Below are 15,811 nucleotides of genomic sequence, written 5' to 3' on the forward strand. Positions count from 1 at the left end.
CATGAGCTCAAACCACATGTGCTTCCAGGTCATTTTCCCCTGACCCTTTAGAGCCCATTAGGATAGCCCCTTTGGCTTTCTGAGCTGCTTCTCCGTCTCTGGTCTCTCCCCCAGCCTGCACCCATTCCTGGGATTTGTCACTTTCCCCTAGATCAGCAATGGGTTGCCCAACATCATAAATATCATGAGTCACAACTGGGCTCAGCATGGCTAACCCTTCCCACGCCAGGTAGTGAGGGTGGACGGGAGCATCTTAGCTCTCATTCCTGCAGTGAAGGTGGCCCAATCAGGGCTTTTGAAGACAGGGGCAATGTGCAACTAAGACCCAGTGCAGCCAAATAAATAATGGATGTCCCAAGTGGTCCAGTGGTTAAGACTTCATACTCCCAATGCCGGGGGCCTGGGTTTACTCCCTGGTCAGGGAACTAGACCCCCATATGCTGCAACTGAAGATCATGCATGCTGCAACTAAAACCTGGTACAGACAAATAAAAACTAAACTTAAAAAGGGCGGGGGCACACAGACTGCCTGCTTCATTCCCAGCTTCCTATGAATTTGTTGCACCTCCTCTATAGATTTCCAGGGTCCCACATGCCCAGGAAGGTCCCTGTCATTGAGCAAGCCTCCCTGCCAGACAGAATAATCCAGTCTCTAAGGGAATGAGGACCTTGAACCTCCTGCAGGCTTGTCGGAGGCTAGAGTGTCTGGTGCTGTATATTTTCTCTGCCTCCTGCCGGGTCAGGGAAACCATCACCTCTCATGGCCCACGGCCGCACCAACCATGCCTGCTAACTTTCCTGGCCTTTAGCTGAAACTTGGCACCTATATCCAAAGCTCAGTGGGCATATATTCTGTCACCACGAACACTCCCTGGATACATGTCATGTAAAACTAATTAACAAGTATTAAACTTACAAAACTACTTAAAGGTTCAAAGGAAAATCTTAAAACAGGTAAGAAGATAAACAATAAGGTCCTACTGTAAGGCACAGGGAACTATATTCAGTATCTTGTAATAGCCTATAATGAAAAAGAATGTGAAAATATATGTGTGGGTGTGTGTGTGTGTATATATATATATATATATATATATATATATATATATATAATTGAATCATTTTGCTGTACACCACAATCTAACACAACACTGTAAAACCACTATACTAAAAAAACTAAAAAAATTATAAGATAAAAAGATAATAAATAGAAATAAAGGAAGGGCGGGAAGGCAGAAGAAGAAAAGTATCAAGATATTGATCTCACTATTGCTCATAGTAGGGAATTAATTCCTAAAGAACAGAATTACAACTGTAAGTTACATATTTTATAACACTGCTGCTGCTGCTGCTAAGTCACTTCAGTTGTGTCCGACTCTGTGCGACCCCATAGACGGCAGCCCACCAGGCTTCCCTGTCCCTGGGATTCTCCAGGCAAGAACACTGGAGTGGGTTGCCACTTCCTTCTCCAATGCATGAAAGTGAAAAGTGAAAGTGAAGTCGCTCAGTTTCACTTTCTATAATACAAACCATTGTTAAATAACTTAATATTCCAAATTATCAGAAGAAACATACACAAAATAAAGCAGAGTCCAAACAATAAAAGTGTTTTTAAGTTATTAAAAAATAGGGGAGAAAATGTAAGAAAAAAAAAAGGTGTCATATAAATAAAAGAAAATGAATTAAGTTCACCTATATTTCAAAAAGACTTTACCATTGGCACACAAAGAAAAACCCAACTCTGCTCTATATAAAAGATACATCTCAAAGTGATTCAGAAACTTTTTTGAATATTTTAATTTTGTTGGAGTACAGTTGATTTACAGTGTTGTGTTAGTTTCAAGTGTAAAGCAAAGTGATTCAGTTACGTATAGATATATGCTCACTCTTTTTAAATTCTTTTCTCGATTCAGAAACTTGATGGCCAAAAGTTTCCTAGGCAAATGCAAATGAGAAAGTGAAGGTCATAATATTATTCTCATTTATTATAATCCTTTTATTCCTTACTTCCTTTCTACAATTTTTTTTCCTTTGGAATAGCTGCCAGGGCATCCAAGGCTAAGAGTTTTGACAATCTGTGTGCCAGCAGTTAGAACACAATGTTTTGAAAACAGCAAAGATCCAGCGTGTGGATTCACAGACACAGTTGCAACACAAAGGAAAACAGGGATCTAAGAACCAACGAGCATCCTGGTTACAACTCTTACATTAAAATTATAGTCAGAGGGGTTGTGGGCTCAATCCCTGATGGGGGACTCGGATGCCACATGGCACATGGCGAAAAAACTCAGAACAAAGACCTCTCTCCAGCACTCTTTGTATCACAACCACTTCCAACTTCTGAAGACTACTCATCTGCCCGCTATTCCTGCAGCTTTGTCCTTGTGAGAAGTCATATAAATGAAGCGTTTGAGGTTGGCTTCTTTCACTCAGCATAATGCCTCTGAGAGTCGTCCAAGTTATTGGTATATCAATTTGGGCTTGCCAGGTGGCACTAGTGGTAAAGAATACAGTTGCCAATGCAGGAGATGCAAGAGACACGGGTTCAATCCCTGGGTTGGGAAGATCCCCTGGAGTAGGAAATGGCAACTCACTCCAGTCTTCTTGCCTGGGAAATTCCATGGACAGAGGAGCCTGGTGGGCTACAGTCCATGGGGGTCACAAAAGAGTCAGACACGACTGACTGAGCACAACTTCCATTTTATCGCGGACTTATCCTGTGGTATGGCTATACCACAGTTTATTCATTCATTCACTGCTGGATGAACATTTGGATCATTTCCAATGTGTGGCCTTTCTATGAGAACAGAACATTTCACTTTTCCAGTGCCAACACTCTGGAGAGGGATCGATGGGTCATATGGTAAGTCACAGAAGAGGAGACTGGCTCCCAAGCACGCCAACTCCATCACAGGCCAGAGTTCCCATCGAAAACCCAGGGCCTCCTCTCACCAGCCGAAAGGAAGCAAAGGCTTAACCTCTCTGTGTGTCAGTTCCAGTTTCCTGTCTGTTACCTTGTAAGGATTACAGGGTGTATCCCTTTGGGATGTTGCGAGCAAGAATTAAATACGATGATGCTTTGCCAAGTGGTCAGGCCAGTGGCTAGCAAACAAGCTCCCAGTAAATGCCGGTGTGGAAGTAATGCTGAGTTTGGGCTACTCACCAACCCCACTCAGGTGTCCCCGATGTTATGGATGTTCAACTTGGGACTCCAGCTGTCCAAAGGACCACTGGCCATGTGGCTAACTCTGCAGTCAGTTCCAGACAGGTCCTGCTGTCCTCTGCACCACTCCTGGGTCCAATGTTCAGTGTCCGTGGACTACAGCCAGGTTCATTCAAGGAACCTCTGCTTTGGGCTGACTCTCACTAGCTGGCTAATACGTGCAGGGCAGCCAGGAGTGGCTGGGAACATTTACTCCCTGGGTGTCAGACATAGATGGTACCTCATTCAACCTTGCCAGCTGTTCCCAAGGAGTCAGCCAAGATGCGTTGCTAACATTTCAACCAAAGCCATCATCAGGATTGGCTGGAGCCTGTTTGAAACCAGGACCTGAGAAGGCAACAGGTCAGTGCTCCAGGATCCAACAGATGGGTGCTGAGTCACACTCCTAGATCCTGAGTTCCTTCAGGATTCTGACACAGAGCAGATAAATGATAACCTGGGGCTAAATGTATTCACTGTGAATTAAATTACACATTTCACTTCTTTCAGAACCTGTATGTTTCAGGATAGAAATCAGTACCCGAGAAGCATACTGATGTTTATAATTAATCAATCTGGAGCACAAGATATGAATCCCCCACTCCACCCTGCTCTCAGCTAGGAAAGGAGAGAGAATAAAGGATGTTTGATGAACTGCATGGAAAATACTATAAACTAGTTAAATACCAGGCTTCCCTGGTGGCTCAGCAGTAAAGAATCCACCTGCCAACGCAGGAGATGCAGGTTTGATCCCTGGGTCAGGCAGATCCCCTGGAGGAGGAAATGGCAACCCACTCCAGTACTCTCGCCTGGGAAATTCCATGGACAGAGGAGCCTGGCGGCCCACTGTCCATAGGGTGGCAAAGAGTCCAACACAACTTAGCAACTAAACAAGTTAAATAGTTAACAGAAATGTGAAAAGAAAATTAGACTATCCAGAGACTGACTAAAAGTGTGAAATGCTCAAAACTACCAAAAGAGAGAAAAGGTACAAACAGGATGGATGAATGAATCCAACGAGGAATCGTGAAATGATGTAACTTGTAGCAAGAATGAATTTTAGGCCAACCTTCAGATAGGGTCGCAGGGCAGGGTGGAGAGAGGGGAGGAGGGTCTCTTTCTTGCATGGCTCAGGATCCCAACTTTGCGGGTCAACCACCCAACTTAATGCTGGTTGGGGAAGAGGTCACATCAGGTGCCCTCCAGCCTGAGGTGGGGGCAGTCCTAGAGGATATCCTTGGCCTGAACCCGCGGCACAGCCTCGCTCCAAGCACGAGCATGGGGATGATGGGAGGACCCGAGTGCAAGCTCAGCATCTGGAACCCCTTTGCCACCCTCATTCTCACCCCCAGCGCACTCACCGGCCTCCTCCAGGATAAGGAGCACGTCACCGAGTCCCTCAGCTCACTGCTACCAGCAGCTGTGGCAGCAGCACCCCAGCCTCCGCCAGACCCTCGCCCAACACCCAAGAACTGGTACATATCCCTGGAGAAGCAGCCGGGTTTAGCAGAGGTCCCAAGTCACAGAAATTGCAGGGTGGGGATGTTCATGAAAGAAGTGGGATAGGCAGGATTCCCTGGAGGTCCAGTGGTTAGGACTTCCTGCTTTCACTGCCCTGGGCTCAGGGTTCAATCCCTGGTTAGGGATTTTATATCCTGTATGTCCTGGGGTATGGCCAAAAAAAAGGGGGGGGGGTGAAGATGGGGGTACAGGGTGGGGGACATCGTCCCTGAGTTGAAACATTTTAGAAGTGTGTTTCAGTCTTGCACTGACAGAGGTGAAGGAGACCATCGTGGGGTTTGACAAACGTCAGTATCCTTGGTATCTGCTCCCCCTTCTTCCTTAGTAGCAGGACAGCCAAATTTTAGATGAGTACACAGTCATCTGGAACAAAAACTACATCTCTGAACTTCCTGTATAGCCAGTTATGACCTTAGGATTAAGTTCTGGCCAGTGGGCTATAAACTGAAGTGCTGTGTCTGTGATTTCCAAGAAATGTCCTTAAAGGGAGGAGTAATGCCCTTTTCTTCAGACCTTCCTCCTTCCTTCTGGCTGGGAATGTAGATGTGATGGCTGATGCTCCAGCAGCCATATTATACCATGTAGTGGAAGCTACATACCGAAGACAGGTAACAAAATTCTCTGTCAAGGAACCAGGTCCCTGGTATCGAGGACAGCCCGCCAACCCTGAATGGCCTGCTTCCGGGTCCCTTTTATCTAAGAGAGAAATACATTTCCATTACATTTCATTCAAGCCATTATAGTGTGGTTTTCTGTCTCACATACCTGAACCAAATCCTAACCGATAAACAGAGGACATGAAAATCCTTTTTGTTGGCAGAGGTGGGGCAAGGACTATAATGGAAGTAGAGGTCCCCTGTGTTAGCAAATGTGGGAGACAGAGGTGCAAGGGAAGTAGAATTGGCATCACTGGTGGTAGAAGCCTGATTGATTCCTGAATAAACAGACATGGTAAAGGAAGAAATGGATCAGGACATCTCTGTAGCGGTGGTTATACCCAAGATTGGGCTCACAGAGGACACTGGGGAGCTGACCATGTTGGACTAGGGAGGGACAGATGTCATGGCTAGACAGGTGAGGTCCCCATGTTGACAAAGGTTGGGGAGAGGCTCAAGGTACAAAGAGGAATTGTTCCCAGAAGTTCTATCCACTTTAAAGAACAGGCTCAAGTCCTTGTCCATCCAGCTTGGTGGCCAGAGGACTCCCTGTTCTTATATCCGCTAACTGCCCACAGCACCTCCTACTGACCTACACAGCCTGTTGATCCCAAGGAAGTCAGTCTGGCCCCACTGGCGGCGGGGCTGGCGGGGGGGGGGGGGTGCCTCATCCAGCATTTGTCCTCCTGTGGGCCTCTCCTCAGGGATCTGTCCTGGTCGCTTGTTAAAAATGCCTACCTAACGACTCCACTTAATACCCAATGGATCAGCCCCTCTAAGTGGCCCTGTGATTCTGACATTCACTCAGGTCCAATCCACCTTTTGACAAGTTGGGAAACTGAAGCCCAGAGGAGTGGGGCCCCTGCAGGGCCCTCCCCGGCAGTCAGCAGAACACTGAGTGAAAACCCAGTCCAGGGCTGGCTCCAATGCCCTGTGGATCTCCCAACACCTGCACCCCTTTATCCTGGCTCTCTCTGGTGGTCCGCTGCTAATTTTAAAATTCTCTGAGGTGGGGATACAACCTGCATGGTCTCCTCCATCCTCACAATTCTAGGACAGACTTCAGGCTGAGGATGTTGGGGTGGGGGGGGGGGGTGCCTCGCACATCTCCCAGGGCAGGGGCCTCTTTCTGCAGCATCTACTGCTCAGGCACAGGGCCTGCGAGCCCCAGGACCCCACGAAGACTTGCAGATTCCTCTGACTGGACATTCAACTTCCCCCGAGCGCATGGGGAAGCACAGTAGGGGCTCCAAGAACAGAACACTCTCCTCGGATCCCCCACCTACCCCCCTACCGGCCTGCCTGCCTGCCCTTCCTTCCATCTCCCTACTGCAGCTCTGGCCCTGCCCTCCCCACGCCTGGGGTAGGAGGAGAGAGTGATGACATAAAGGGGCAACCCCTTCCCGCCCCCGAATCTCGAGCATCTTCAGAGGCAACTTCCCCTTCCCTCTCCTACTGGCTGACCTTCCATATTCCACCCCCTCCCCAAAAAATTAAGTTCTGATTGGCTTCAGAAAGCTCCACAACCTGCCTTGGCCTTACCGGCCATGGATTACCCCACAGGTACTGCCCCCCAAGTGGGCAAGAGCAAGCAGTCAACTCTGGGAACACGCCCTTTGTCTTTTCACTTTCTAGGCTATCACTAGTTCACACCCCCAGGCTATAAACTGTGCTTCACTCCCTTATCTCTGTGCTCCAGCCTAGGACCTCATGACTAGAGAAGTCAAGTGACGCGCCCGCGTGGCACAGACGGTTCCGTAGCGGCACCCCCACCACCCTCAAAGGCCTCCAGTTTCCAAGGCCGGAGCGGCTGCATTCCGCGCCACCTGGCGGCCGCCTCCCGCAAGCGGAACGTGGACCCAGCGCCGGTCCCGCGCTAGCAAGGGCCGGTGTTTGTTCCCGCGTGATGGGCGGGCAGACTAGGGGCCGCCCAGCTTGGAGAGCCGTGAACCAGCGGCCCCGGGCGGGGCACGGCTCTGGATTCCCGCGGTCCTCGCGAGACCCCGAGACCCCGCGCCCTGCCCCGCCCCCCCGGCCCCTAGTGACGGCTGACGGCGACTTAGGGCGCTGAGGAGAGCTCGGCGGCCAAGTGAGCGTGCGCGTCCGCGCGCGCGCCCACCCCACGCAGCGCCCCGCACCGCCGCGCGCGCGCGGACGCGCACGCTCACCCCAAAGCTCGCCGGCGCCGGCGTTTCTCCCACGCAGTGAGCGGGCTGCCGAGCCCGCGGTCCCAGGAGAGGAAGGGGCTTACGTGCGGCGCGCTCGTGTGAGCACACCGCTGCCCACTTTTTCCACCTCACCTCTGGCGCGGGGACGCCGCCGTGGCCGCACCGTCCCCATGGGTGACTCCCTGTAGGGCGGGACCTGGGTTGCGGGAGGGGGGCGGGTGGTCTGTGCAGCCCAGCCCCTCCGACCCGGCTAGGGGCGCCCGGGCCAGGCCGCTCCCACCTGCTGGCCGCGGCGACCAATGAGAGCCTGGCCTGGTGATGTCATGCCCCGAGCGGACCCTCGTGACGAAAGTCCGAGGTCACCCGTCAGGGAACCGGCGCGAACCCACCCGCGGGGGTTCCGGAAGTTTCCACTGCGGCGGCGGCGGAATGCTGCCTCGCCCCGCAGCCTCTTCGCGTGCCACCACATTGGCCTTCCTTGTCGGGCGTCCAGGGGTCACCTCTCCCTCCCACGAGGGGTCTCCTCCCTCTTCGGGGGTCCACTTCCTATCCCGTCTGCTCTCCTGTTCACAGCCTCATTCCCACAGGTGTCACGTTTCCTCCACTAGTGTCACCCGGACCCCTGAGAGGGTCGTCAGCCAAGTTTTCGCGTGCTGGTCCTCCCACTCCACCCCTGCGCTGTCGTGGCCAGGGATGCTCATTTATTTGGCCCCCAGCCCCGCCTTCTCCAAGTGTGTCCGTCCGTCCGTGAGTGTCGGTCACTGCGTTTGTCTCCGGCTGTCACTGCAGGAGGCCGTCCGCACGTGTCTGTCTCCGCGGGCTTCTTCTGTCCGTCTGCCTGTCCCTGTGGGTGTCTGCTCCGCCGCTGAGGCTCTTTCGGTCGTGTCTGTCAGCGCGTGTCTGTCGTCTGTCGTCGTCTGTCACTGGAGTCCGTCTGAGCCCCGGGGTCTCTGGGTCTGGGCTCGGAGGGAGGGAGAGGGAGGGGAGGTGGCAGCGGGGGGAGGCGGGGAGGGGCGGGGGCGGAGACAAGGGGCGGGGGCGGGCGGGGGCGCCGAGCGGCCCGGAGGGGGTGTGTGCGGGGGGCCGGAGGCGGCGGCTGTCAGAGTCGGCTCAGCCTGCGCCGGGGAACATCGGCCGCCTCCAGCTCCCGGCGTGGCCCGGCCCGGCCCGGCCCGGCCGCCTCAGGTGAGTCTCCCGCCCCACCCGGGACCCCCACCACCACCACTCCGGGCAGAGGTCCATCCCGCGGTCCGGGTACGGTGAGCTCCCCGAGGGACCCAGGCCCCCAAACGGGACGCCCCCCGCCCCGGGGCCTGCCCAGCGACGCCCCCCACCGCCCCACACTCATCCTTAACTCTTCCCTCGCCGCCGCCGCCGCCGCATACTTACGGTTCCCGCGCGGGAGACTGCAGCCCGCAGGGCCCGCCACCGCCACTGCTCCCGTATTCCTGTGGGGACCCCCGACCGCCGCTGCCCCTGCTCTCTCCCAAGTCCGGAGCCCCCCGGAAGATGCCCCCAGCTTGGGGGCGGAATCTGAGCTGCGCAGGTTCCTGGAGCGCGGCTGGGTCCTCCGGGATCCCGCGACCCCAGTGCCCCTGCGCAGCGCCAGCCGAAGCCCCCTCCCAGACGCAGGCGTCCCCCTCCCGCGGGGACTCCGTCTCTATTTTGGGGATAGGGGAGGCTTAGCGGAAGCCCCGAGTTATAATTAGCCCCACTCGGGTTTCCTAGTTAATCTCCATCACCACCACCCAGCTCAGGACGGCGAGGGCTGGGTGAGGGGTGACCGGCGGGAGAGGGGGGGAGTTCCGACCCGGGGAATTTTGATCCCTTGGCTGGAGATGCCGGAACCGCAGCAGCTGCTGCCCCAAAATAGCGCCCCTGCCCCTGCAGCCGGGGATCTCCGGAGCTTCGAGAATACAGGCGTCCCGGTTCGCCCTTCAGACCCCTCGGCAATGCCCGCGAGCCCCCAGACCCCCGCCCCAAGTTCCCTGCTTCTGGACTCGGGGCGGGGAGCGCCGTCCTTTTCTCGGCCTCTACTGCCCCCCGCCGGCGGCAGCGTGCACCGCATCATCGGATGGATGGAAGACTTGAGTCCTGGGGGGCCAGGGCTGGCGAGCCTGTTGTCTGAAGCTAGGCGAGCGGGGTGCGCAGTAGACGGGCACCCGCCGGTACCAGTGCGCTGTGTCAGACAGTGGATGAGGCGGGGCTGGGTGGGGCAGGGTATGGAGTAGGCAGTATTTGGGGTACCCCAGGGCCTGTGACTCCCACACCGTGAATGCCCAACCCATACCCCTCCAGGGCCCGGCCCTGGCCAACTGCAGGAGAGGCTGCGCCTTCACGCCACCTCAAGTTCCCCCATCGGGCGCCTCCCGTCAGTGAGGGCCCCGCCCCTGTCGGTGGCCTGCAGCCTGTAGTTGTGGTGCCTCCACTGGGCCCAGGGCGCTCCACTGGGGGAAGGAGGTGAGGGCAGTGGGTTCTGTCTCGCAGGGGAGGGTATTGCTGGGCAGGTCTGTCTCCGTTCCCTGCATTTATCTGTCTCTGTGTGTGTGTGTGTGTGTGTGCACCCGCGCGTGTGCCTGATCTCTGTCCCCTCTAGCTTCTTCTGTGTCCTTGCCTCTGCCTGTCTTCTGTCTTCCTCCCTCCCTCCACTCTCTCCTCCTCTCTGCCAAACTGCCCCACCTCCTCTGCAGCTCAGTGATAACCCCTGGGCAAGAGTGTTACCTAATCATCTCCTTCCTCCTGGCAGCCTCGGGCCTTCACCCTCTGCCTTTCTTTCTCCCAGCAGACGCCTGCCTGCCCTGGTAGCCATGAGGCCCCCGTGGTGTCCCCTGCACACGCCCTCCCTGGCTTCCCCGCTCCTCCTCCTCCTCTTCTTCCTGGGAGGAGGGGCAGAGGCCGAGGGCCCAGAGGACCCAGAGCTGCTGGTGATGGTGCGTGGGGGCCGGCTGCGGGGCCTCCGCCTAATGGCCCCCAGGGGCCCTGTCTCTGCTTTTCTGGGCATCCCCTTCGCAGAGCCACCTGTGGGCCCCCGTCGCTTTCTGCCACCGGAGCCCAAGCGGCCCTGGCCAGGGGTGCTGAATGCCACGGCCTTCCAAAGCGTCTGCTACCAATATGTGGACACCTTGTACCCCGGATTTGAGGGCACCGAGATGTGGAACCCCAACCGTGAGCTGAGCGAGGACTGCCTCTACCTCAACGTGTGGACACCATACCCCCGGCCTTCGTCCCCCACCCCTGTCCTCGTCTGGATCTATGGGGGTGGCTTCTACAGCGGGGCCTCCTCCCTGGACGTGTACGATGGCCGCTTCCTGACCCAGGCCGAGGGGACTGTGCTGGTGTCCATGAACTACCGGGTGGGCGCCTTTGGCTTCTTGGCCCTGCCAGGGAGCCGGGAGGCCCCAGGCAATGTAGGGCTCCTGGATCAGAGGCTGGCACTGCAGTGGGTGCAGGAGAATGTGGCAGCCTTCGGGGGGGACCCAACGTCGGTGACTCTGTTTGGAGAAAGTGCAGGTGCCGCCTCCGTGGGCATGCACCTGCTGTCCCCACCCAGCCGGGGCCTGTTCCACAGGGCCGTGCTGCAGAGCGGGGCACCCAATGGGCCCTGGGCCACAGTGGGCGTAGGAGAGGCCCGCCGCAGGGCCACACTGCTGGCCCGCCTCGTGGGCTGTCCCCCGGGCGGGGCTGGTGGCAATGATACAGAGCTGGTGGCCTGCCTGCGAATGCGGCCAGCTCAGGATCTGGTGGACCATGAGTGGCACGTGCTGCCTCAGGAAAGCGTCTTCCGCTTCTCCTTCGTGCCTGTGGTGGACGGAGACTTCCTCAGTGACACACCCGAGGCCCTCATCAATGCTGGAGACTTCCATGGCCTGCAGGTGACTAGTGGCTAGAGTGGGTGGAGCTGGTTCATCTAGGCCTGTTCTCTCACCCGCCCCTCCCGTTGGGGACCCAGGCATGAGGGTGGCTCCAGACCCACTCCCAAAGGCCCGGGCTTCTGGGCCCCATGGCCCCCTCCTCTTCCCCGAGGGCTCCATCCCAGGGTGGTCAGAGGGTCAGAGAGGAAAGGAAATGTGGGTATATTTTCTCTTTCTCTCTTTCCCTTCCCCAACCTCTCTCTTCCTCCCTGGTTCCGGGTCTATAACTTCATCTCTCTGGCTTTTTGTCCATCTGTTTCTGTCTGCCTGTCTGTCTGTGCTTCCCCTCCCCCGCATCCCTCCATCCTGTCCCCCCAGGTGCTGGTGGGTGTGGTGAAGGATGAGGGCTCCTATTTTCTGGTTTATGGGGCCCCAGGCTTCAGCAAAGACAACGAGTCTCTCATCAGCCGGGCCCAGTTCCTGGCCGGGGTGCGGGTCGGGGTCCCCCAGGCAAGTGACCTGGCTGCCGAGGCTGTGGTCCTGCATTACACAGACTGGCTGCACCCTGAGGACCCAGCACGCCTGAGGGAGGCCTTGAGTGATGTGGTGGGTGACCACAACGTCGTGTGCCCCGTGGCCCAGCTGGCTGGGCGACTGGCCGCTCAGGGCGCTCGCGTCTATGCCTACATCTTTGAACATCGTGCATCCACGCTCTCCTGGCCCCTCTGGATGGGGGTGCCCCACGGCTACGAGATTGAGTTCATCTTCGGGCTCCCCCTGGAACCCTCGCTCAACTACACCATCGAGGAGAGAACCTTTGCCCAGCGACTGATGAGATACTGGGCCAACTTCGCCCGCACAGGGTCAGCGGTGCTGAGGGAAGGAGGGCCTCCAGGAGCCAGGGATAAACAGAGAGAGGGGGGGAGATAAGCAGGCACATAAACAAAGGGCCAGAGAGAGAGGGCAAGTTCACAAAGGAGACACAGAGGGAGAGAGAGAATGATGGAGGAGACCCCAAGAGAAGGGGAGGAGGAAGGCAAGGTCCTGATGACCCAAGGAGAGAGCGGAGGGATAAAAGAATCACCGTAGCAGATTGGAGCATGGACTGTAGAACTGGATCAGTTGGACCGGTGATGATTTTATTAGCTGTCTGAAGAAGGGGACCATAAATATCCCCATCACCTGGGTGTCCGCAGAAGTAATGATGTTCCTAGAGCTGTGACTGGGCCTGGTTATAAAGAAAGGGCTCAGTAAATCAGAGCAATTTTTTAAATGGGAGAAACAAAGATGGAGCAGAAATAATTGAGAGTAAAGAAGAGGAACAATGGGGAGTTCCCTGATGGTCCAGTGGTTAAGACTTCCGGCTTCCACAGCAGAGGGTGTGGAACTACTGCATGCAGAGTGCAGCCAGGAAAAAAAAAAACAAAAAAAAACAAAGAACAAGAATAGGAACAACAGAAAGAGGGAGGGCAGGAGGAAGGGAAAGACCCCAGAGGACAGAGCATGCTGGAAAAGAGAAAGGATTAACGAGGTGGTGGGAGGGAGGAGATGGGCTCTCCCTGGAGCCTAAGAGGGCAGGTCAGGGGTCAGGAAGCAGGCTGCCCCCTCCTACTCCCCATCTCCATTACCCAGCCCCCAGGGGCTGAGCCTCCCCTTTCCTTCCGCAGAGACCCCAATGACCCCCGGGACCCCAAAGCCCCACAGTGGCCACCGTACACGGCGGGAGCGCAGCAGTACGTGAGCCTGAATCTGCGGCCGCTAGAGGTGCGGCGAGGGCTGCGAGCCCAGGCCTGCGCTTTCTGGAATCGTTTCCTGCCCAAACTGCTCAGCGCCACCGGTACGCCGGGGCCTGCGGGCAGGGGCTGGGTGGAACGGGGGAGCGGGGGGCGTAAAGGGGCATGGAGAAAGAGAGAGAGGGGACTGGGAGCCGGCCGGGTGTAACCCCTCTCTTCTCCCCCCAGCCTCGGAGGCCCCCTGCACCTGCTCAGGCCCCGCCCACGGGGAGGCGGCCCCGAGGCCCAGGCCCGGCCTCCCCCTGCCCCTCCTTCTCCTCCTCTTTCTCCTCCTCTCCCGGCTCCTGCGGCTGTGACCACGGCCTCTCCCCTCTCCGGCCTCAGGGCCCCCCACCCCCTCCTCTAAAGAGTGGTCGGATCGTGGGGAAGGGCCTCATTCAGGGATCTTCGACCCAGCGCCCCCTCCCTCCTCAAACCGAGAAACTGAAACTAGACAGGGAAGGGCGGGAGGAGGGGCGGGGGGCGGCGGTACACCTACGACCCATCTCAGGGACCCACACACCTTCATTGTTTAAATGGAAATGAAAAAGTCAATTTTCTTTTTTTTTTTTTTATAAAATTATTCTCTGGAGCCTGAGCTCGGTGTTGGGGGTGAGGGAGGCCCTGGGGCTAGATAGCACCCCCTAGTGGAGCTACAAACGCCAACCATTTCTGTCTCTTCTCTTTTCCCCACCAACCCACGGACCTCCTCCTCTGATCCCTTCGGTCCTCCTGTCTTCCGGTCATCTTCTTCCTCTCCCTCCTCCTCCCCGCCATCCTTCTCTGGCTCCGCCTCTACCCTCGCCCGCCCTCTGGTCTTGTCTTTCGCATATTCTCCTGATCCTCTTTCCACCACCCCACGTGGTCGCCTGCATTCTCCGTGTCTTCTCTGAACTCACGCTACCCCCTCTCCAACCCCCGCATGTCCGTTCCCGTTCTTCCCCATGTCCTCCCCCCACCCACTTGCCGGGCACGCTGGCCGCAGACACGCTGGACGAGGCGGAGCGCCAGTGGAAGGCCGAGTTCCATCGCTGGAGCTCCTACATGGTGCACTGGAAGAACCAGTTTGACCATTACAGCAAGCAGGATCGCTGCTCAGACCTGTGACCCAGGCGGGACCCCCCACATCCCCTGCCCTGCCCGCTCCGCCTGGCCCCTCAGCTGTATATACTATTTATTTATGGGCTGGGATATTACACGGAGGATCCCTAGACCCTGCCCAGCCACCCTCGACTTTCCCCTGGGGCTCCCGGCCCTCTGCATGCCTCGGGCCAAGCCCCCTCCCCCGCGGTGCCTTCGCCCTCTGGGCTGCCAATAAACTGTTAACAGCCACGGGAGTGTGCGCGACTGGGGAGCCGGGGTCCGGGCAGAATGCTCCAACCATTGGGGCGGAGTGAATAAAGGGGTGGGTGCTAAACTCAGACCGGGGAGAGGATGCTGGGCGCAGCGTACTGTCTTCCCCGCCGCAGCCGGTAGAGCCCGCCCGCGAGTAGGAGCTCACGCCTGCGCAGTGAAGCCGGCGGCGCCGGCGCGGCGGTGCATTGTGGGAGACCCGAGGACCTACTTGGTCCTCACCGCCGCGATCGCGCCATGCGCTGCTACCAGGGGCCAGACGAGCGATCCCGGGGCCCTTGAGCCGGTGTTGCCTGCGGTCAGCCCTAGACTTGGGGCGGAGAAGGAGCGCTGGAACCCGGAGTTCGCGCCGCGCTGCCTGGAGGACGCATCTGCCTGGCCCGACAACCGCCGTTCCCGCCCGCCGCCCTGGAGCTGCTGAAGGACGTCCACCTGGGCCTGGCCCTGCCCGGCCGCGGCCCTACCCGCCTGGCCCTCCTCTCGGGCCACTACCTCTACTACCACTACGGCTGCGACGGAGTGGACGACCGCGGCTGGGGATGTGGCTACCGCACTCTGCAGACGCTGTTCTCGTGGCCAGAGGGCCGGCCCATGGGCGTACCCAAACTGGGTGCAGTGCAGGCGGCCCTGGAGGACATGGGCGACAAGCCCCCCGGGTTCCGGGGCTCTCAGAGCTGGATTGGCTGTGTAGAAGCCAGCCTCTGCCTGGACCACTTTGGGGGGCCCCAAGGGCGGCTGTGTCATGTTCCCCGTGGAGCAGGGCTTCAGGGGGAACTGGAGAGGCTGTATTCCCACTTCGCGGGGGGCGGGGGGCCTGTAATGGTTGGTGGGGATGCAGATGCCCAGTCCAAGGCCTTGCTGGGAGTATGCCTGGGCCCAGGAACCGAAGCCTATGTCCTGGTGTTGGACCCTCACTGCTGGGGTGCTCCGAAGAACCCCAGTGAACTACAGGCTGCTGGTTGGGTGGGCTGGCAAGAGGTAAGCACAGCCTTTGACCCCCACTCCTTCTACAACCTGTGCATGACCAGCTGTAACTCCAAAGAGCAGAACCGCACCCTGGACTGAGGCTAAGTTCCCAGCACTGAGCAGCCTCTAGCCCTGTACACATTCATCCACCCTCATCTCAAAGGCAGAGGCTGCTTAATGTCAAACCCCCCAGTAAGTCCCAGCAAAGCCTGGGACCTTTGTTGTCAATAAAGTGGCAAGACCCAGCTAACCATGGCCCTAGCAATTTGGGGGGAGAATTCGGGGAGGTCTATATTGTACTATATATATATATATATATATATAT

The 15,811-nt window shown here is 57.1% G+C and overlaps 2 protein-coding genes across 10 annotated transcripts; both read left to right on the top strand.

Moving 5' to 3' along the window:
• The first annotated feature begins 8,308 nt into the window (after nt 1–8,308).
• Nucleotides 8,309–14,499, top strand: ACHE (acetylcholinesterase (Cartwright blood group)). Of its 9 annotated transcripts, none has more exons than XM_043456555.1 (6): nt 8,611–8,729; nt 9,843–10,004; nt 10,327–11,416; nt 11,774–12,258; nt 13,063–13,232; nt 13,357–14,146. In XM_043456555.1, the coding sequence occupies exons 3-6, from the start codon at nt 10,352–10,354 to the stop codon at nt 13,482–13,484; spliced, it is 1,848 nt and encodes a 615-aa protein (XP_043312490.1). In that variant the 5' UTR covers nt 8,611–8,729; nt 9,843–10,004; nt 10,327–10,351; the 3' UTR covers nt 13,485–14,146. The 9 variants fall into 9 exon arrangements, with proteins under 9 accessions (XP_043312491.1, XP_043312492.1, XP_043312489.1 ...); XM_043456553.1 differs by having other exon boundaries at nt 8,612–8,729; nt 10,330–11,416; XM_043456556.1 differs by lacking the exons at nt 8,611–8,729; nt 9,843–10,004 and adding an exon at nt 8,309–8,390 and having other exon boundaries at nt 10,330–11,416.
• A 134-nt stretch (nt 14,500–14,633) lies between these two features.
• Nucleotides 14,634–15,736, top strand: UFSP1 (UFM1 specific peptidase 1 (inactive)). The gene has a single exon (XM_043456560.1). It carries the CDS (start codon nt 15,112–15,114, stop codon nt 15,583–15,585), a length of 474 nt encoding a protein of 157 aa, XP_043312495.1. The 5' UTR covers nt 14,634–15,111; the 3' UTR covers nt 15,586–15,736.
• The last annotated feature ends 75 nt before the right edge of the window (nt 15,737–15,811 follow it).

This window comes from Cervus canadensis, chromosome 32 (assembly GCF_019320065.1).
Source record: "Cervus canadensis isolate Bull #8, Minnesota chromosome 32, ASM1932006v1, whole genome shotgun sequence".
NCBI lineage: Eukaryota > Metazoa > Chordata > Mammalia > Artiodactyla > Cervidae > Cervus > Cervus canadensis.